At 46.3% G+C, this 21648-nt stretch overlaps 1 protein-coding gene across 5 annotated transcripts in view; it reads left to right on the top strand.

The window, feature by feature from the left end:
• Nucleotides 1-21648, top strand: part of akap11 (A kinase (PRKA) anchor protein 11) — a 114376-nt gene that overhangs the window by 14487 nt on the left and 78241 nt on the right. For all 5 annotated transcript variants that reach the window (XM_038802764.1, XM_038802767.1, XM_038802766.1 and 2 more), the window contains exons 2-3: nt 908-1014; nt 13498-13608. In XM_038802764.1, coding sequence (XP_038658692.1) covers nt 919-1014; nt 13498-13608 — 207 coding nt within the window. In that variant the 5' untranslated portion in view covers nt 908-918. The remainder of the gene's footprint in view (nt 1-907; nt 1015-13497; nt 13609-21648) is intronic.

Here is a 21648-nt window from a genome sequence, read left to right as displayed (position 1 = left end):
CATGAAGGGAAGTAAATCCAAAACTAATCAGTGAAATCATTATTTCAGTGAGAGAATGGTCAATCTATTGACAAGGCTTCCTTTTGTATTGATTCATTCAAATGAAAATTAAGTTTCCTACAGAAATGATATTTTGGGATCTTCTCCATCACCATGATGGCACAGTGGCTAGGCCTGCTAGCTCACAGCGCCAGGGACCCGGGTTCAATTCCAGCCTTGGGTGACTGTGTGGAGTTTGCAGTTTCTCCCCGTGTCTGGGTAGGTTTCCTCCGGGTGCCCCGGTTTCCGCCCACAGTCTAAAGATGTGCAGGTTAGGTGGATTGGCCATGCTAAATTGCCCCTTAGTGACCAGGGATGTGCAGGTTAGGTTACGGGGTTACAGAGATAGAGGGGAGTGGGCACGGGTAGAGTGCTCTTTTGAAGGGTTGGTGCACACTCAATGGGCTGAATGGCCTCCTGCACTTTAGAGATTCTATGGTTTTAAGTCAAAAAATGAAACACCTGGACCACATTTGGGCTAGTATTTAATTAACTAAGTGCATAACTGTATACCTTCTCGGTAAACTAAAGGTTCTAATTAGTGGAGATATTGGTGTCTGACGTTTTATTTCTGCAACCAAGACTGTCCAATGTTAGTTTACAGCTTCAGAATTTAAATGCCATCTGCATGTCACAAGTTAGAATTTTTACACTTGTCCCAGCTTGGACATTTGTCTTAAAAAGATGCCATGAAGACTTGAGCAATGTGATGCAGACTACCCCTCACTCCAAATCAATGGAACAGTTGAGAGTTGGTTTCTTTTTCAGCTTTGAGGTGAACTGCACTTTATTTTCCCCCTGCCAGTTCTTCTACATCAGCATCCTTCCAAAAATGACCATTTTCTTTGTTTATATCCTTTGTTTGCAGTGGCCTCTGCTATGATTATCAATGTCCGATCCTGCATCAGTCATCCTATGATGGATAACAGAATGGGAAGTGGCAGTTCGAAGTCCAGACTGTCTCTGAAGAAAGAGGTGACTATTAATATGCCAACTTAATAATTACAATATGGATGTAAGCGTTGCTAATTTTAGGACGAGCTTTAACTTGAGTTTCTATATGTACTTCACTGTTATCAAGTGATGGGTTGTACGAACCATTTAAGACTTGGATCCTATTTTGTCGCATTTCTTTATTGCAAAACTTTAGCATAACCCACTGTGTGCAATGTTGCGATACAAGGCCAGACAGCAACCAGGTAAAGATGCAATGATTTGACATATCCTTCAATACCTAACCGTAGGAACAAGAACCTTTAAGTGAAGATGTTGAAAGCAAACAAATATCGAGGAATTAGTTGTTCCTTGGTGACAGAACTTAGTGACCTTCAGATTGTCCTTGGTAACAGACTGCTGATTGAGAGAACCTCGAGAGATATTTGACTATGGTGCTGCCAGCAATAACTCTTTCTTCTTGCTGTGTATAAACTGAGGTTGTGCTATTTTCCTTGTTGCTGTAGTGGGAACCTTATTTACAGTTTGTTAAATGTCAGATGCTCACATGTCACTTACAGCAACTATGTAATCTTTGTTTTAGTGAGCTCTGTTTTTTTCTCTCAATAATGTTTCACACTATTGGGTCATTTCTGATTCTCAAATATTAGCGTCCTATCTCGGGGTTTATTTGTCTTTTTTATTCATGTACAGGATGTGGGTGTCACTGGCTAGACCATCATTTATGGCCCATTCCTAGTTACCTTTGAGAAGGTGGTAGTGAGCTGCCTTCTTAAACCCTGCATCCCTGTGGTGTAGGCACACCCACAGTGTTGTAAGGGAGGAAATCCTAGTGAAGAGTGGTGTAATCATCCAAGTTGATATTATAACTGAACGGGAAGATCCCAGAATGGAACCCGGGATCAAAAGACCACAACTTGTATTTGTTTTTATAAAATGTGAAGGATCAGAGTCACAGGACCGCTAATTAGTTTTAACAACCAAAAACATTTATTGGGGGACTGCCGGTGGCATAATGTAGGGGAAAGACGTGCATGAGGTGGCTCGCGCTGGAGTACTGTACTTTTTGCCCCTTTTCTTAGTAGCCCGGAGTGTTTACTCTTGAAAGTCCACATAGCTATTGTAATAAAAAATGCCCAAAAAGGGACAAAGAAACAAAAGGTACAGCACAGCAGCAGGCCCTTTGGTCCTCCAAGCCTGCGCCCACCATGCTGCCCGTCTAACCTAAAACCTTCTACACTTCCGGGGTCCGTATCCCTCTATCCTCATCCTACTCATGTATTTGTCAAGATGCCCCTTGAACGTCACTATCGTACCTGCTTCCACCATCACCTCCAAAAGCGACATCCAGACACCCACTACCCACTGTGAATAAAAAACTTCCCACGCACCTTGAATCTATGCCCCTTAGTAATTGATTTCCACCCTGGGAAAAAGCTTCTGGCTATCCACTTTGTCCGTGATCCTCATAATTTTGTAGACTTCTGTCAAGTCGCCCTTCAACCTTTGTCGTTCCAGTGAGAACAAACCAAATTTATCCAACCTCTCCTCATAGCTGATACCCTCCAGACCAGGTAACATATTGGCAAACCTCTTCTGTACCCTCTCCAAAACATCCACATCCTTCTGGTAGTGTGGCGACCAGAATTGAACACTTTATTCCAAATGTGGCCTAACTTACGGTTCTATACTGCTGCAGCATGACTTGCCAATTTTTATACTCAATGCCCCAACCGATGAAGACAGTCATGCTGTATGCCTTCTTGACTACCTTCTCCACCTGCGTTGCCACTTTCAGTTACCTGTGGACCTGATTCCTCTGCTGTCTATACTCATAAGGGTTCTGCCATTTACTGTGTATTTCCCACCTGTATTAGACCTTCCAAAATGCATTACCTCACATTTGTCTGGAAGAGAAGGTTGAATAGAAGTTTGTCGACAAAGTCTGATGCCTCTCTGACCTCATCACAGGTAGAATGGCGGAGTCAGTTTCTGATGCTCCATCCACTCCACCAACAGCCGAGGTACTTTCGAGCACCCTGGCAAAGGAATTCAAAAAACACGAGCGTATTGTGTCAGAAGTCTTCAGGAAATCAACCGAAGAGGCCTTGGCCTCCATTCGAGCGACTCCAGAGAAAACTAATCAGATCTTGGAATCCCAGGGAGCCATGATCAAAGATGTGGAGATGGCCTTGTCGGGCCCCCGGAGTCCCTCCATTCTAGCCAGATACGTCTCCGGGCTACCAGGGAGGCAAAGGCCAAGCTATCGGCCTCTCTCGCTCCCTGGATTCCCGGGTGTTGTGACACAAAAAATCGGCTACCTCTGGACTCGGGACCACTCTAACTCTCAGAATCTCCTACATAACGTCAGCAAACCCCTGCCAGAATCCCCCAAGCTTCGGACATCCCAAAACATATGGACATAATTCGCGGGCCCAGCCACGCACTGCCCACACCTATCCTCCACCCTTTCAAAAAACCTGCTCATCCGGGCCACAGTCATAAGTGCCCTGTGGACCACCTTAAGCTGTATAAAGCTAAGCCTGGTGCACGACGATGATGCATTAACTCCTCAGGGCATCCTCCCACAGCCCAGCCTCCAGCTCCCTACCTAACTCTTCCTCTCACTTTTGCTTCACCTCGCCTATCGGTGCTCCCTCCCAATCCATCAGCTCCTTATAAGTTTCCAATACCTTCCCCTCTTCTACTCCCGTTTTCAACAGCACTTTATCCTGTAGCCCCTGGGGTGGCAGGTGCGGGGAGGTCGATACCTGCCTCCGCACAAAGTCTGTCACCTGCAAATAATGGAACCCGTTTCTACCGGGCAGCTCAAATTCCTCCTCCAACACTTCCAAGCCCGGAAAGCCGCCGTCGCTAAACAAATCCCCAAACCGCTCAATCCCTGCCCGCTGCCATCCCTGAAACCCCCCCATCCAGTAATTCATAAAGTTTGGGAGAGTCAACCCCCCCCCCGCCACACACCTTGACCCCGCGCCAGCAGCACCTCCTTCACCAGCGAGGTGTTGCCCGCTCACACAAATCTTGAAATCACCGCGTTCACCTTCTTAAAAAACACCTTGGTAATATAAATCGGGAGGCTCAGAAACAGGAACAAAAACCTCGGGTGGACCGTCGTCTTTACCGTCTGAACCCTCTCCGCCAATGACAACGAGAGCGCATCCCACCTCCTAAAGTCCCCCTTCTAATTTGGCATTTCAGCTATGACTCTCACCAACTTAAAGCATTCTTTCTGGTTGTATGACAGCTTGGTATGGAGCCTGCTCTGCTCAAGACCGCAGGAAACTATAAATGGTCGTGAATGTAGCCCAGCCCATCATGCAAATCAGCCTCCCATCCATTGACTCTATCTATAATTCCCGCTGCCTCGGAAAGGCAGCCAGCATAATTAAGGACCCCACGCACCCCGGACATACTCTCTTCTACCTTCTCCGTCAGGGAAGATACCAAAGTTTTGAGGTCACGTACCAACAGACTCAAGAACAGCTTCTTCCAGACTGCCATCAGACTTTTGAATGGACCTACCTCGTATTAAGTTGATCTTTTCTCTGCACCTTGCTATAACTGTAACATTATATTCTGCAGTCTCTCCTTCCTTCCCAAAGTACGGTATGCATTGTTTGTACAGCATGCAAGAAATAATACTTTTCACTTATACTAATACATGTGACAATAATAAATAAATCAAATCAAATTCATCTGCTCGACCAACCGAGCCAAATTTAACTTATGCAGCTGCTCCCACCCCCGTCACCTGAATGCCCAAGAACCGAAAGCTCCCCACTCTCAAAAATAGACTTTCTCTCATAATAATGCTTTCCACGAGCGATTTGTATTCTGAAATCCAGACCAGATTTTCCAATTGACACTTTTAAACAAAACCTCCATTCCGTTTTTAACAGCGAATCCAATCCAGGATTTTACACCAACCCCGTCAGGATTTCTTTGCCTTGACTGCTGTGCAAACTGCTCACAATTGCTTTAACTCTCGATTCCCAGACTGTATTAAAATGGCATCAGACGTTTGATTTACCTTTTGAGGGCTACTGCCCCACTTTAAATTGGCTTACTGCAATTGTGTCTTAACTCAGACCACTTTGCTTACCCTTTTTAAAATTCTTCTGAACCATACCTTGATCTCTGTTCACTTAACTCTAGACTTCTTGGACACTTTCTTCGTTTCTCTAGTTTCCTTAACTAGCTGAGCTTTAGATTTTTGGCATCAGTTTTCTTAGCCATTATCTTTTCTGTCTAGCAAAGCTGGGGGAGACATTCTTAAATCTTCTAAAACAAACTGCTTCTAGCAGAGCTGTGAGAGCTGCCTTCTCTCTCACTGTCTATCTTCAATTGCAATCAAAGTAGCTAAACTAAAACCAAACGCTTATCTACCTTTCAAGGCCCCAGTTGCTGAGCAACCATTGCTGGTTTATATATTCTTCACGCTGTAGCCCTCTCTGAGCACAATAGAAGCATAGTTGGAACTTAACACCCCCCCCCACACATGCAAACACTTTTATCCAGCATGAACCTAACTATATGTTTTAGGGCAGCAGTGATTAACATTGCTGCTTCACGGCGCAAGGTCCCAGGTTTGATCCCGGCTCTGGGTCACAGTTTGTGTGGAGTTTGCAGATTCTCCCCGTGTTTGCGTGGGTTTCGCCCCTACAACCTAAAAGATGTGCAGGATTGGTGGGTTGGCCACGCTAAATTTCCCCTTCATTGGAAAAATGAATTGGGTACTCTAAATTTAAGAAAAAAAAACTAGGTTTTACCCTTCCAGGCACCAAAACATTAAATTAAATGGACTTAAAACTATACCTATTTCTAATGTTTGCCAACACAAATCTGAATCTCTTTAAACTACCTTTATTTCCCTAACAATAGCAATATATTTTCAAGTCAGAATGGTGGTGGCTTGGAGGAGAACTTCCAGTTGGTGTCTCAGGTATCTGCTGCTCTTGGCTTTCTAGGTGGTAATGGTTCTGATTGTGGGTTTGGATGGTGTTGCACAAGGATCCTTGGTGAGTTCCTACTGTGCATCTTGTAGATGGTACACATTGCTACCACTGCTGTGCGTTGGTGGTGGAGGGATTGAATGTTTGTGAATGGGGATAAAATCAAGTGGGCTGCTTTGGCCTGGATGGTGTTGAGCTTCTTGTGTATTGCCTGCTCTTATAGCCACAGTATTCATATGGCTTGTTCAGTGGATACATCAAAGGTTTGACTGAGTTCAACTTGTTCAACCACTTCAATCAAATTATTGTAAAGTTTGCAGTTTGCGTTTAGCTAGTGCTCAGTCATTGTGCGCTGTTAGGAGTACCTATCAACTTTGGCTTGGTAGTGCACTTCCGGTGGTGGCGTGTAGGAGGAGGCCACACGTTGGAAGGCTCCCACCCGAGAATTGATTTTTCGGAGTTTTGATGCCCCGTCCCAGGAGCAACTTTTGATTAAAAAAGGGTGGGAAGGCATAGAGAAGAGAGATGTCCAAACCTCAAAGAAAAATAGCCATGAGAAAGGGGGCTAATGAAGGTCCACCAGTGGGTGGAAAGGTCGTCTCAGGATCTGGAAGGGAGGCGGGGGCGTTGGGTGAGGCCGCACTGCTCACGGCAGAAAGGATGACCGAGGCGATGGCCGTGGAACTTGAAAAACAGCTCACAAAATGCATGGAAGCGATAAGGAAGGAGATGGGGGGCAGTATTGGACGTGCTGGTGGAGGAGGCGATTGCCCCGGTGAGGGGAGGGGTACCAAGTGCGGCAGCTGAGGTGCGGGAGCAGGGTGAGACACTGAAGGAAGTGGAAGAGGCACTATCGCAACACGGTGATCAACTCATCTCCATGGGAAGGAGCTGCAGAGGGTGATCGAGACCAACAAGGGTCTGCGAGCCAAAATGGAAGACCTGGAAAACAGATCCAGGGGCATAATCTGAGGATCATGGGTCTGCCCGAAGGAGTGGAAGGCTGGAGGCCGACGGAATATTTTGCCACGAAGTTGGCGTAGCTATTGGGGGAGGGGGAAGATCCCTCGATACAAATTGGATCGGGCTCATTGGTCGTGGAGGCCTATACCAAAGACGAGTGAGCCGTCAAGAGTGGTGACTCTTTGTTTCCGTAGGTACAGCGTGAAGGAGAAGGTCCTGTGCTGGGCAAAGCAGAAGCAGGAGGTGCAGTGGGCTGGAGTTGGTTTGCGCATATACTAGGACTTTACGGTGGAGTTGGCAAGGAGGCGGGCGGCCTTCGGCCAAGTGAAGACGGCACTGTATAACAGCAAGGTGAAATGCGGCATAGTGTATTCTACTAAATTGAGGGTGACCTTAGAAACCAAAGACTTTTGTTTTTAGACGGTGGAATCGACAGAGGTGTTTGCGACGGCAGAATTGAGAAATGGGACCGAGGACTGGTCTTGTACTGAGGGTAGGGGTTTGATAGGAGAGTATGTAACTGTATGTAGCTTTATCTTTTCACTGCATGTTGTTGTATGTACTGAATGAGTCGACACTGTCTATTTGGACAAGGTAAGAGTTGGGATTGTCCTTGGCAATGATGGTTGTTTGGGGCTTGTGTGTTTATGCTGGGGTTGTGACATCTATGGATGCTTTAGCACTGAAACTGGATCATCCAATGATATTTGAAGTAAACACTGCCCTTTCGGACAGATGGGGTATGTGCAAAATGGGACTTGTGCAACCGGATGGATTGTGAGGAAAGTTTTTTGCCAACGACAGGGTGGGGTTTTTACACCTCTCGGTTATTGTTTCACCTTCTGAGGTCTGTTTTTTTTGTTCCTATTTCACAAATGGAAATTATTTTTAACCACTGAACCAGAGGAAGTGAGAAGTTAGTTTCCCTGTCATCATGTGAAGGTGGGGGGAATATCAGACGATACTACATTGATGCATCCTCACTTATTCTTACAGGGCCATTGTTCTTTTCTCCAGCCATTATCACTGATCCTGTCCCACCCATGAACACTGACTGACCCTGACCCACCCATGAACACTGACCGGTCCTGACCCACCCATGAACACTGACCGGTCCTGACCCACCCATGAACACTGACCCACCCATGAACACTTACCGGTCCTGATCTACCCATGAACACTGACCGACCCTGACCCACCCATGAACACTGACCGGTCCTGACCCACCCATGAACACTGACCCTGACCCACCCATGAACACTGACCCTGTCCCACCCATGAACACTGACCCGGTCCCACCCATGAACACTGACCCGGTCCCACCCATGAACACTGACCCGGTCCCACCCATGAACACTGACCCGGTCCCACCCATGAACACTGACCCGGTCCCACCCATGAACACTGACCCGGTCCCACCCATGAACACTGACCCTGACCCACCCATGAACACTGACCCGGTCCCACCCATGAACACTGACCCTGACCCACCCATGAACACTGACCCTGTCCCACCCATGAGCACAAGCCCTGACCCACCCATGAACACTGACCCTGTCTCACCCATGAACACTGACCCTGTCCCACCCATGAACACTGACCCTGTCCCACCCATGAACACTGACCCTGTCCCACCCATGAACACTGACCCTGTCCCACCCATGAACACTGACCCTGTCCCACCCATGAACACTGACCCTGTCCCACCCATGAACACTGACCCTGTCCCACCCATGAACACTGACCCTGTCCCACCCATGAGCACAAGCCCTGACCCACCCATGAACACTGACCCTGTCCCACCCATGAACACTGACCCCCTGACCCACCCATGAATACTGACCGACCCTGACCCACCAATGAACACTGACTAACCCTGACCCACCCATGAACACTGACCAACCCTGACTAACCCATGAACACTGACGGAGCCTGACCCACCCATGAACACTGACCGACCCTGACCCATTTTATCCATGCTACAAATACATTTTATCTCCTCCCAGCTGCTGAATCTGTATCCTGTACCCCTGCCCCTCGCCTCACTCTTCAATGCTTCCACTCCATTGGTCCTAACTAAAATCTCCGAAATGACATAATGTTATTCCATTCCGTAAGCACTTCTGGACTCATATAATGTTCTGACATCAAAAGAACATCTCCGTGGTTCCAGACTCCAGAACCCATCTTACTCTGCCCAGACCTGAAGATTGCTTTCAGTAATACCACATCTGGAATTCTCTCCCCCATTTCTACCATAAACTGGTAGCTACTTCTGGGTTCTCCCACACGTGAATTTTCCACTTGAATGTAGGACCACATCCCAGTATTCAGTCACTTATTCCTAGGTCATACTTCATCACTGCTGTTGCAGCACTTTCATAACCAAATATACAAATGCTGCTAACACCCAATCATCTCACCCCCACCCATCTGGTCCTCCAGTGCTTCTCTATTGTTATACACCCCCCCCCCCCCACTCATTCTCCATGATCCAGACTACAGTATTACCCTCCGAACATTAGCAAACCACATGGGCCCCGAAGTTCTGATGTAATTCATCCTTAAACATTCTCTGCTCCTTGAACCTTTCTCAGTGCTGCAACAGCCGAGGATTTCTCCCCTCCCTCCCTATAGCATTTCATCCCTATTCCCAGCACTACTCGACCAAAGAATCGCTCACTGAATTAAGTGCTTGCGTTTGACTACTATTGCTGACACTCTGGCTAGTGCACAGTTAATTCCAACCCCACAGAACCTGGAGTCCTAATACAAGTGAATTAACCCAGTAGTTTGTATATAATTTGCAGAATCTTTGGCCCCATGACTGCTCAATAAGTTACAGCCACCAGGTTTGTAAATTAAACACAATAGCTTTATTTATAACAGGAAAAAAGTTGAAATATGCAGTAATTATAACAGAACAACGGCCAGCTAATCTACTACTCCATCACCCCTTATACAAAAACGCACAGAAGGCAGACCCATACAGAGGGAGGAGAGGGGTAAAATAATAGGAATGAAAATGAAACGAAAGATAAGTGCCCTTTCAATGTTGGAGTCCTTGCAGCAGGCTGTCCTCCCAGGACCGGAGTGATTGAAGCCACTGGTGGACTGCTGATGGAGATCTTCAGGCAGAAACATTCAGCCAGTCCTCCCACACACCAAGCTTTCCTTTGGAGAGGCACTTTAACTTTTAACAATCTGGGCCTTCATTCAAAGGAACAGCCTCAGGCTTATAAATTCCTAATTGTTTCCAACTCCACCAGGATAAAAAACACCTTACTTAAGTAAGAACAAGAGTTCCCCACACAAGATTTTCAAGGGGGTTTTTAAACAACCGACCCTGCCTTCAGCTGGTGGCTGGAGTGGATTTCCTTGCAGTTTAATCCAGCTGTGCAGAGAGAAAGGTCTTTACTTTGGATCTTCAGAAAGAATCCATTAGATGTGAGATAGATCGGAGTTGGGAGCCTCCAGCTTCTGATCAAAATGAAAGTAAAAGAGAAAACATAGTCACACAGAGGAAGGAACATTCCAGAGAGAATCCCAACCAATTGGCAGGGGCCATTGATTTTTTTTTTATAAATGTTTTTATTCAGTTTTCATATTTTATATTGAACAAATTACAAATTGTTAGGAGAGAAAAAGAACAAAAAAAAACAAACAAACACGCAAAAATTAACATACATATTTACAGGTAAGCATCTTCGTAGTGGTAACTGCGCCCCCCCCCCCCCCTCAACATGTTTATTTAGTTTGGTTTTGGGCCTTAGCTAGCCATCGAACCCCCGTACCGAACCTGTAGCCCCCCCCCCCCCCCCTCCCGCCACCTTCCCCCGACTATTCTTCCTCTTGTACATTGGCCACAAATAGGTCCCGGAACAGTTGCATGAATGGCTCCCACGTTCTGTGGAAGCCGTCGTCCGACCCTCGGATGGCAAATTTGATTTTCTCCATTTGGAGAGATTCCGAGAGGTCGGACAGCCAGTCCGCAGCTCTGGGCGGTGCTGCTGACCGCCAGCCAAACAGGATTCTACGGCGGGCGATCAGGGAGGCAAAGGCAAGGGCGTCCACCCTCCTCCCCAGGAATAGATCTGGCTGTTCTGAAACCCCGAAGACCGCCACTATCGGGCATGGCTCCACCCTCACTCCCACCACTTTGGACATAACCTCGAAGAAGGCTGTCCAGTACTCCACGAGTCTGGGGCAAGACCAGAACATGTGGGCGTGGTTGGCCGGGCCTCTTTGGCACCGTTCACATCTGTCTTCCACCTCCGGGAAGAACCTACTCATACGGGTTCTTGTTAAGTGGGCTCTATGTACCACTTTTAGTTGCGTCAGGCTGAGCCTTGCGCACGTGGAGGTGGAGTTGACCCTATGCAGTGCTTCGCTCCAGAGTCCCCACCCTATCTCCATCCCCAGGTCGTCCTCCCATTTCCTCCTTGTTGCGTCCAGGCAGGGGCCATTGATAAGGCCCAGCAATTTGAAACAATCCATTGGCCAACAGCCAAGTCCATCAAGGTGTGTTAGCACTGATCTCCTGGAATCTGCTGATTTGAAAGGTTAACAGATTAAAAATTAGATAAGTAAATTTTAATAATCAAGGTTATTTATTTATAATTTTCACAGAAAACTGGAGTTTCTGATTCTGATTCACAAAAAAGATGGTAATCCCAAAGCATGAAGTAATAGAAGTGAAATCATGTTAAATCCGTGGTTTCTGATACACATTGTGTGTTTCATGGCAGAACCACTTGTTAACAAATAATAAATGCAACAACTCATCTGAGCAGTGAGAGGGGATCTGTTATTGTGTCAACATCCTGAAGGTTACCATTGACTAGAAACTGAAGTGGACTGGTCATGTAAATACTGTGGCTACAAGAGCAGGTCACAGGCTCTGAATCCCGTAGCAAGTAACTCAGCTAATGAGTCCCCAAAGCCCATCTACAATCTACGAGGCACAAGTCTGGAGTGTGATGGAATACTCTCCACTTGCCTGGATGAGTGAAGCTTCAACAACTCAAGAAGCTCAAAACTATCCAGGACAAAGCCTACTTGTTTGGCATCCCTTCCACAAACATTCACTCCCTCCACCACTGATGCACAGTGGCAGCAGTGTGTACCATCTACTAGATGCAGTGCAGGAACTCACCAAGACTCCTTAGGCAACACCTTCCAAGTTCTGCCATCTAGAAGAAAAAGATGTGGAGATGCCGTCGTTGGACTGGGGTGAGCACAGTAAGAAGTCTTAGAACACCAGGTTAAAGTCCAACAGGTTTGTTTCGAATCACTAGCTTTCGGAGAATCGCTCCTTCCTCAGGTGCAAGGGCAGCAGATACTTGGGTATACCACCACATGGATATTCCCCTCTAAGCCACTGAACACCCTGACTTGGAAATATATTGCTGTTCCTTCACTGTCAGTCAAAATCCTGGAACTCTCTTCCTAACAGCACTGTGGATGTACCTACACATCAGTGACTGCAGCGGTTCAAGAAGGCAGAACACCACCTTCTCAAGGGCAATTGGAGATGGGCATAGCCAGCGAAGCTTGCATCTCATGATTTAATAAAAATTAGTATTAAAAACAACACACTCCAGATTTTTTCCAGATATGGAATCTGTCTTAAAACGCTGGCTGTTTGTCAACAGCAGCCTATAATGGCCTGATACCTCTGCCATTAAAGTGATTGATCAATCTAAACATAGTCCACCACAGCAGAATAATACATTGTACTATTTAGCTTTTTGTTTTGAAATGACTGAGGATGAACAACACCATAGCAGGAAACCTTCGCCTGGAGTTATGTGCAGCCCTCATGCCTGCCGTTCCTGGGAGGAGGACTGTCTATTCCCTGGGATGCACCTACTGTGCAGTTAATGGGAAAAGAGGATGATATCAATTGACATGTTGTAATTTAAATGGCTGCTGGGTGTGAGTGCAAGGTACATGATGTAGCTTTGCATAGTAATTTCCGTTGTCACTTTGCCAAAGGCTGTTTTTCTGCTTAGCTTGGAAGCCGTGTAATGCAAGGGCCAAGGGACCTGCTTGAAATTGGTAAGTGATCCAAATGGTCGACAAACTGGATTTCGAGCTGCGCTGCAGCTCCCGACCATCTCTATTTTGGATAAGAAATAAAGGCAGTTAGGGGACTTTTCGAAATCTGCTACAATTTAAGGAGCGTCAGTCACGTGGCGTATGCCAGGAATCTTGATGACAATTTTTTAATGATGCATCATTTTCCGTTACCTGGTCTTGCGGAAGCTGCTTCGATTCAACAGAAGCAACGACCAAAGTTTTTTTGGGTAATTCAGCTTTGCACAGCCCTTTTCAATGTTTCTTTTTTCCATCTGTAAACTGTTGTCACGAATGTGTTGAACAAACTGAATCTTGGGACCCAAAAAGGGAACCAGTAATTCCCTCAAAATTGAAGTACTTTCCTAATTCTGTTTTCTTCCCCTGTCTCTGATCTGGTAATCTCCCTAAACCACTTCCTCCAGTTCCCTTTTGTCTTTATTAGTATTTTCTTGAGAAACTGAGGATTATTGCTTTGTTGTTTGTCTAGATTGTGAGCGGCCAACAGCAATTTTCAATGAAGACCTTGTTGCAGAACACAAGACAGCTGTGTAATGTTACACTCGGCCAGCATTGGAATGGAGATGATAATCCAAAGGAGGTATGGTACCGAGTATGTTGAGCTTTTCAGGTCTGTGTATTTAGGGTTATTTCCACAGGCACACGGACTGCAGGAAATCATGTATATTTTGTGCAGAATGTGTGTGCTTTATAAATGGGGGAAGTAATGCATTCTTACTCTGAACCCGCTTTCCTTTTGTGACAATGATTTCTTAATAATTGATTATTCTTTGGATAGTTTGTAGCTCAACAGAAATATTAAATTCATAACATGAACTGACAATACCATTAACTTAAAAAGGCACAGTGGTTAGCACTGCTGCCTACGGCGCTGAGGAGCCGGGTTTGATCCTGGCCCCGGAGTGCAGTTTGCACATTCTTGCCCACAACCCAAAGATGTGAAAGGTAGATGGATTGGCTATGCTAAATTGCTCTTTAATTAAAAAAAAATAATTGGGTAATCTAAATTTAAAAAAACAAGAAAGGCTAAGGGAAAGAAAAATGTCCAGAATCGGGTTGCAGGAAGCATATTCAGCAATATCAAGAGTGACCAGAAGAAAACTTAGTTGAATTGTCCAAATGGCAACACTGACAAGCAGCTTATGTTGGTGTTCATTCACGTGAGGTATCCTACTCTGATGTGTACACCCTATTTCCTTATCCCTTTAGTTCACCTTCCTTGAACCGTCATCTATCTACCCTATTCCTACATATTGACCTGGTCTCTGCTTCAGTCATTAGCTCGGCTTGTGTGTTCTCTAACTTCGCAACTCTCCATGTAAAAGACTTCTTTCTACACCTTCGATTTAGATTTAATCTTTGTTCGACATCACTCAACCACTAATTAAATTTACAACCTTTCATTCCTTCATAATTTTACATCCTCCTCAATCAACACACCGGGCGGGATTCTCCAGCCGCGCCCGTCCAGCAACTGGAAATTCCCGTCCAAGGTCAGTGGACCTTTACATGTCCTGCGTCCTGCACGTGGTGATCTAGCGGCGGGCGGGGCCAAATAATGCAGCCCATAATCTCTGTTTTAATAAAACAGCCATTTAGTCCATCTTATCTGAGCTGCTTCTTCACTGGAACAATTCAAAACAAATCCCACTAAACTTTGCTCTGCCTATAGCCGTGTACCTCACTGTATGTGGTCTGGTCTACCAGCTTCCCGTCGCAAAACCTTCATGCTCCCTAAAACCCTATTCATCAACACGCTTCTCTTTGCCTCTCTGTGCACTTATGCATAATTTTAAATTAATGACCCCCTCAGATTCTCTTTCTCACGAAAGGAAATGGTTTCTCTTTCACCTCTTCGAAGCGCTTCATAATTTTAAGGACAAATAATTGTTACCTCCTCCTTTCCTGCTTTGATAAAGTCATCCACAGAAATACAAATATTTCCAGTGTGAAGAGCATGAAAGAAATGAAGGCACCTAATATCTAATAGCTTTCTAGACTGTGAGATTATCAATCACACTCCCTTGCGTTTGGTAAATCAAGTGCTTTGGCAACTTGGTAAATAAAATAATCTGACAACTTGCAGCCCTGAAGAGTTAATCATCTCCAACCATTCTCTGCTAGTTACTTTGAGGGTGGCATAGTGGTTATCACTGTTGCTTCACAGCTACAGGGTCCCAGGTTCGATTTCCGCTTGGGTGACTGTCTCTGTGCAGTTTGCAGTTTTTCCCGTGTCTGCGTGGTTTCCACGCGGTGCTCCGGTTTCCTCCCACAGTCCAAAGATGTGCAGTTAGGTGGAATAGCCATGCTAAATTGCCCTTAGTGTCCAAAAGGTTAGGTGGGGTTACTGGGTTATGGGATAAGGTGGAGGCATGGGATTAAGTAGGGTGCTCTTTCCAAGGGCAGGTGCGGACTCGATGGGCCGAATGGCATCCTTCTGCACTGTAAATTCTATGATTCTTCATCTCGGCGTTTCTGCATTGGCACTTTCATCTCTGAAACAGAGCCATAGATTCAAGCCCTGTCCAAACAATTTGAATACATTATGTAGATTGACCATTTTGATGCAGTACCATGGGAGTTGCTACATTTTCAGAAATGCTTGGAAAATGACAAATCACCAGGGAAATGGTACTAAGAAAATTGTTGGAGCTTTGGGCTGACAAATCCCTGGATGCTGATGGGTCTTCAAAGAAGTGGCAAGTGAGATATTTGATGCATTAGCTTTAATTTTCCAAATATCTCAAGATTTGGGGAAGGTTCCATTAGTTTGGAAAATAACGAATGTAACTCCTTTATTCAAAAGGGGAGGGAAACAGAAAGCAAGAAACTAAAAGGCAGTCAGTGTAACATGTGTCATAGGGAAAATGTTGGAATCTATTATTAAAGACATTAAAGCGCACTTAAATAAATTCAAGACAATCGAGCAGGATCAACATGGTTTTGTGAGAGGGAAATGATGTATAACCAATTTATTATAGTTCTTTGATGAAGTAATATGCTGTGGGTAAGGGGAACGGGTGGATGTACTGCACTTGGGTTTCCAGAAGGCAGTGACACATAAGACCATAAGACATAGGAGTGGAAGTAAGGCCATTCGGCCCATCGAGTCCACTCCGCCATTCAATCATGGCTGATGGGCATTTCAACTCCACCTACCAGCATTCTCCCCGTAGCCCTTAATTCCTCGCGACATCAAGAATTTATCTATCTCTGCCTTGAAGCCATTTAGCGTCCCGGCCTCCACTGCACTCCGCGGCAATGAATTCCACAGGCCCACCACTCTCTGGCTGAAGAAATGTCTCCGCATTTCTGTTCTGAATTTACCCCCTCTAATTCTAAGGCTGTGCCCACGGGTCCTCGTCTCCTCGCCTAACGGAAACAGTTTCTTTGCGTTCACCCTTTCTAAGCCATGTATTATCTTGTAAGTTTCTATTAGATCTCCCCTTAACCTTCTAAACTCCAATGAATACAATCCCAGGATCCTCAGCCGTTCATCATATGTTAGACCCGCCATTCCAGGGATCATCCGTGTGAATCTCCGCTGGACACGCTCCAGTGACAGTATATCCTTCCTGAGATGTGGGGCCCAAAACTGGACACAGTACTCCAAATGGAGCCTAACCAGAGCCTTATAAAGGCTCAGTAGCACATCACTGCTTTTATATTCCAACCCTCTTGAGATAAATGACAACATTGCATTCGCTTTCTTAATCACAGATTCAACCTGCATGTTTACCTTTAGGGAATCCTCGACTAGCACTCCCAGATCCCTTTGTACTTTGGCATTATGAATTTTCTCACCGTTTAGAAAGTAGTCTATGCTTGGATTCTTTTTTCCAAAGTGCAAGACCTCACATTTTCTCACGTTGAATTGCATCAGCCATTTCCTGCACCACTCTCCCAAACTGTCTAGATCCTTCTGCAGCCTCCCCACTTCCTCAGCACTACCTGCCTGACCACCTAACTTCGTATCATCGGCAAACTTCGCTAGAATGCCCCCAGTCCCTTCATCCAGATCATTAATATATATGGTGAACAGCTGTGGCCCCAACACTGAACCCATCAAAGGTTGTTGCAGAAAATACATGGTGAAATGGGTAACAAATTGGCATGGATAGAAGATTGGCTAGTTAGTAAGAAACACTTGGCAGAAATTGATATTCTTCTGGTTTGCAGGATGTAATGAGTGATTTTCCACTGGGGTCAGCGCTGGGACCACAATTTTTTACAATTTATATACATGAGTTGGATGAAGGGATTGATAGAAAAGTAAGTTGTGAAGCGGACATGAGGCTACAAAAAGATGTAGAGAGGTTAAGTGGGTGGACAAAGATCTGGAAAATGGTGTACAATGTGGGAAAATTAGACTTTCTCCATTTTGGCAAGAAGAATACAAAACACATATTATCTAAATGGTGAGAGATGCAGAGCTTTGCGATACAGAGGGATCTGGGTGTCTGAGTGAACGAATCGCCAAAAGTCAGTGTGCTAGTATGAGAAACAATTAGGAAAGCTAATAGAATGTTATTGTTTATTTCAAGGGGCATTGAATACAAAAATACATATAAACACACATATATTAAGAACAGAAGTAGTCCACTCGGCCCCTCGAACCTGCTCTGCCATTCAATAAGACCATGGCTGGTCTGGTTGTAACCCCAATCCCATGTTTCTGCCCACCCCCTGTTTACCTTTCACCCCCTTGTTAATCAGCCTTAAAAATATTCAAAGATTCTGCCTACACTATCTTTTGAGGAAGAGCGTTCCAAAGACTCAAAACACTCTGAGAGAAGATATTTCTCCTCATCTCTGCCTTAAAAGAGCAACCCCATATTTTTCAACAGTGACCCCTAGTTCTAGATTCTAGAGATGGGGCGATGGATCCAATTTCAAGTTGTTTGCCATTGCATTTTTAGTTATGAAAAGAGGGAAAATGGCAGGACAGGGATAATGTCAGGTAACATTGGGGGTTTGAAGAAGGGAAGTCGAGTAACCAGCAGTTTTGGGGGATTACCTACCATAAATTTGAGATCATCTGAAACTCTGCTGCTGTGTCTTAACTCACAGCAAGTCCTATTCCACAATACATTTTACCTCATCAACTCCTGGTCAGGCACTGTCTTGACTTGGGAATTCTCATGTATGTTTTCAGCTCCCTCCATGCTCTCACCCCTTCCCAGCTTTGTATTTTTTTTCAGCCCCGCAAACTTCTGAGATGTCTACACTCTAATTCTGACTGTTTATGCATTCCCAATCATAATTGCTCCATCATTACAGCTATGCCCTCAATTGCTCAAGTTACCCTCATTGCACCTTCCATCTTTCTTTAACAAACGATCATATCATCTTGGTTTATCTGATTGTGGTCTCAATTCCACATTCCGCCTCCTCCCCAATAATCTTTGACCCTCTTGTTAAATCAAGAATCTATATACCCTTGCCTTGAAAATATATATTTAAAAAATAATTTTTATTAAGGTATTTGAAAATTTTTATAAAAATAACATTAACAATGACATCAACATGGTATAATAAACATTTCTTCCCCCCAACCCAATCTTCACACACCCCAACCATAAAACAACAATCCAGCCCTCTCTCCCGCCCCCCCTCCTTGGAATACTGCATCTGCTGACATTTTAATTTTCCCTGAGAAAGTTGACGAACGGCTGCCGCCTCCGGGTGAACCCGACCATTGACCCTCTTAAGCCGAACTTTATCTTCCCGAGACTGAGAAACCCAGCCATGTCACTAACCCAGGTCTCTACACGCGGGGGCTTCGAGTCCCTCCACATTAACAAGATCAATCTCTGGGCTACCAGGGAGGCAAAGGCACGTCGCTCTCTTTTGCCCCCTGAACTCCCGGCTCTTTCGACACTCCAAAGATCGCTACCTCCGGACTTGGCACCACCCGTGTTTTTAGCACCGTGGACATTGACTTCACAAAACCCTGCCAAAACCCTTTCAGCTTCGCGCATGCCCAAAACATGTGGACATGATTTGCTGGGCTTCCCGCGCACCTCGCACATCTGTCCACTCCCCCGAAAAACTTACTCTTCCTAGCTGCTGTCATGTGTGCCCGGTGGACTACCTTAAATTGTATCAGACTAAACCTGGCACATGATGAGGTATTAACCCTGCTTGGGGCATCCGCCCATAGACCTGCCTCTAACTCGCCTCCTAGCTCGTCCTCCCACTTGCCCTTAAGCTCCTCCACTGGAGTTTCCTCAGCCTCCGAAAGCTTCTGGTAAATATCCGATGCCTTCCCCTCTCCCACCCATGTACTGGAGACTACTCTATCCTGTATCCCCCGTGGCGGCAGCAGCAGAAAGGCCGGCACCTGTTTTCTCAGGAAGACTCGCACCTGCAAATACCTCAACCCGTTCCCTGCTGGCAATTCAAATTTGTCCTCCAAGGCTTTCAAGCTGGGAAAACTCCCATCTATAAATAGATCCCCCATCCTTCTAATTCCTCCACTTTGCCATCTCCGGAACCCGCCATCTAGCCTACCCAGTACAAACCGAGGATTATTATAAATCGGGGTCCAAACTGATGCTCCCTCCACTCTCTTATATCTCCTCCATTGCCCCCAGATTCTCAGAGCCGCCACCACCACCGGACTTGTGGAGTATTGGGCCAGCGAGAACGGAAGAGGTGCCGTTATCAGTGCTCCCAAACTTTGTCTTTCCATGACGCCCACTCCATCCACTGCCATGCCGACCCCTCCCGTACTACTCAGTTCCTCTCCCCCCACTGCGCTCCAGCAACACTTTCTTCACTCGCGGGGTTTTATTCGCCCACACAAAGCCTGAAATAACCTTATTCACCCACTTGAAACACACCTTTGGGATGAAGATGGGGAGGCACTGAAAAACAAACAGAAATCTGGGGAGGGCCGTCATTTTCAAGGTCTGTTTCTCCCCGCCAGTGATAGCGGGAACATGTCCCATCTCTTAAAGTCCCCTTCCATTTGTTCTACCAGCCAGGATGGGTTTAACTTGTGCAGTGCCTCCCATTCCCGGGCCACCTGGATTCCCAGATACCGAAAGCTCTTCCCACCATTCTAAGTGGCAGCTCTCCCAGTCTCTTCTCCTGTCCTCTTGGCTGGATTGCGAACATTTCGCTTTTCCCCATGTTCCAATTTATACCGCGAAAAATTGCCAAATTCCCCCAGGATTCGCATTACTTCCCCCATCCCCTGCAATGGGTCCGAAATATACAAGAGCAGGTCATCTGCGTAAAACGAGACCCGGTGCTCTCTTTCTCCCCCCCCCCCCCCCCCCCCCCCCCCCCGAACCAGCCCTTTCCAGTTCCCAGAGGCTCTTAACGCCATGGACAATTGCTCTATGGCCAGAGAAAACAGTAACGGGGAAAGGTGGGGGGACCCTTGCCTCGTCCCTCGGTGTAGTTTAAAGTACCCCGACCTCAGCCACTTCGTACGAACACTCGCGACTGGTGCCTGATAGAGCAACCTCACCCAGTCAATAAAGCCCTCACCAAACCCAAACCTTCCCAGCGCCTCCCACAGGTAATTCAACTCCACACAATCAAAAGCCTTCTCCGCATCCATCGCTACCACCACCTCTACCTCCCCTTCTTCTGAGGGCATCATAATAACATTCAAAAGCCTTCGAACATTGGCCTTGAGTTGCCTGCCCTTCAAAATCCCATCTGGCATTCCCCTATCACACCGTCCTCTCTCCTGTTTGGCATCCACATTCAGTAGTGAAATCGGCCTGTATGCCCCGCATTGCTCTGGATCCTTCTCCCGTTTCAGGATCAATGAAATCGAGGCCTGCGACATTGTTGAGGGGAGGACCCCTTCTCCCTTTCTTCATTTAAAAAAAATAAGTTTTATTCAAATTTTCAACAAATTTTAACCAACCAAACAAGAGAAAAACAGTAAACTCCCCCCCAAATACAAGAGCAATAAATTAACAAAAATAACGAACGTGAAGCCATGGAACCACACCCCAATCCCCCATAACAAACAAGTAACCCCCCCCCCCCCCCCCCAAAAACCCGGTTGCTGCTGAAGTTGACCACCCCCTAATGCTCCGCCAGGAAGTCTAGAAACGGCTGCCACCGCCGGAAGACCCCCTTAGGGCAAACTTGACCCTCTCTAGTTTGATGAACCCAGCCATGTCGTTGATCCAGGATTCCGCGCTTTGGGGCTTCGCATCCTTCCACTGTAAAAGAATCCTGCGCCGGACTACCAGGGACGCAAAGGCCAGAATACCGGCCTCTTTCGCCTCCTGCACTCCCGGCTCCGACGCTACCCCTAAAATTGCGAGCCCCCAGCCCGCCTCCACCCTGGAGCCAACCATCCTTGACAAAGTCCCCACAACCCCCCTCCAAAAGCCCTCCAACGCAGGACACGCCCAGAACATGTGGGTGTGGTTTGCTGGGCTCCCCGAACACCTGACACACCTGTCCTCACCCCTAAAGAACCGGCTCAGCCTTGTCCCAGTCATATGCCCCCCATGCAGCACCTTTAGTTGGATAAAACTAAGCCTCGCGCAAGAGGAGGAGGAATTCACCCTCCCCAAAGCATCCGCCCACGTCCCCTCATCGATCTCCTCTCACAGCTCCTCCTCCCACTTCTCTTTCAGTTCTT

This window comes from Scyliorhinus canicula, chromosome 7 (assembly GCF_902713615.1).
Source record: "Scyliorhinus canicula chromosome 7, sScyCan1.1, whole genome shotgun sequence".
NCBI classification, from domain to species: domain Eukaryota; kingdom Metazoa; phylum Chordata; class Chondrichthyes; order Carcharhiniformes; family Scyliorhinidae; genus Scyliorhinus; species Scyliorhinus canicula.
Note: the sequence above shows the minus strand (reverse complement) of the source record. Positions and strands in the feature narration are given on the sequence as shown.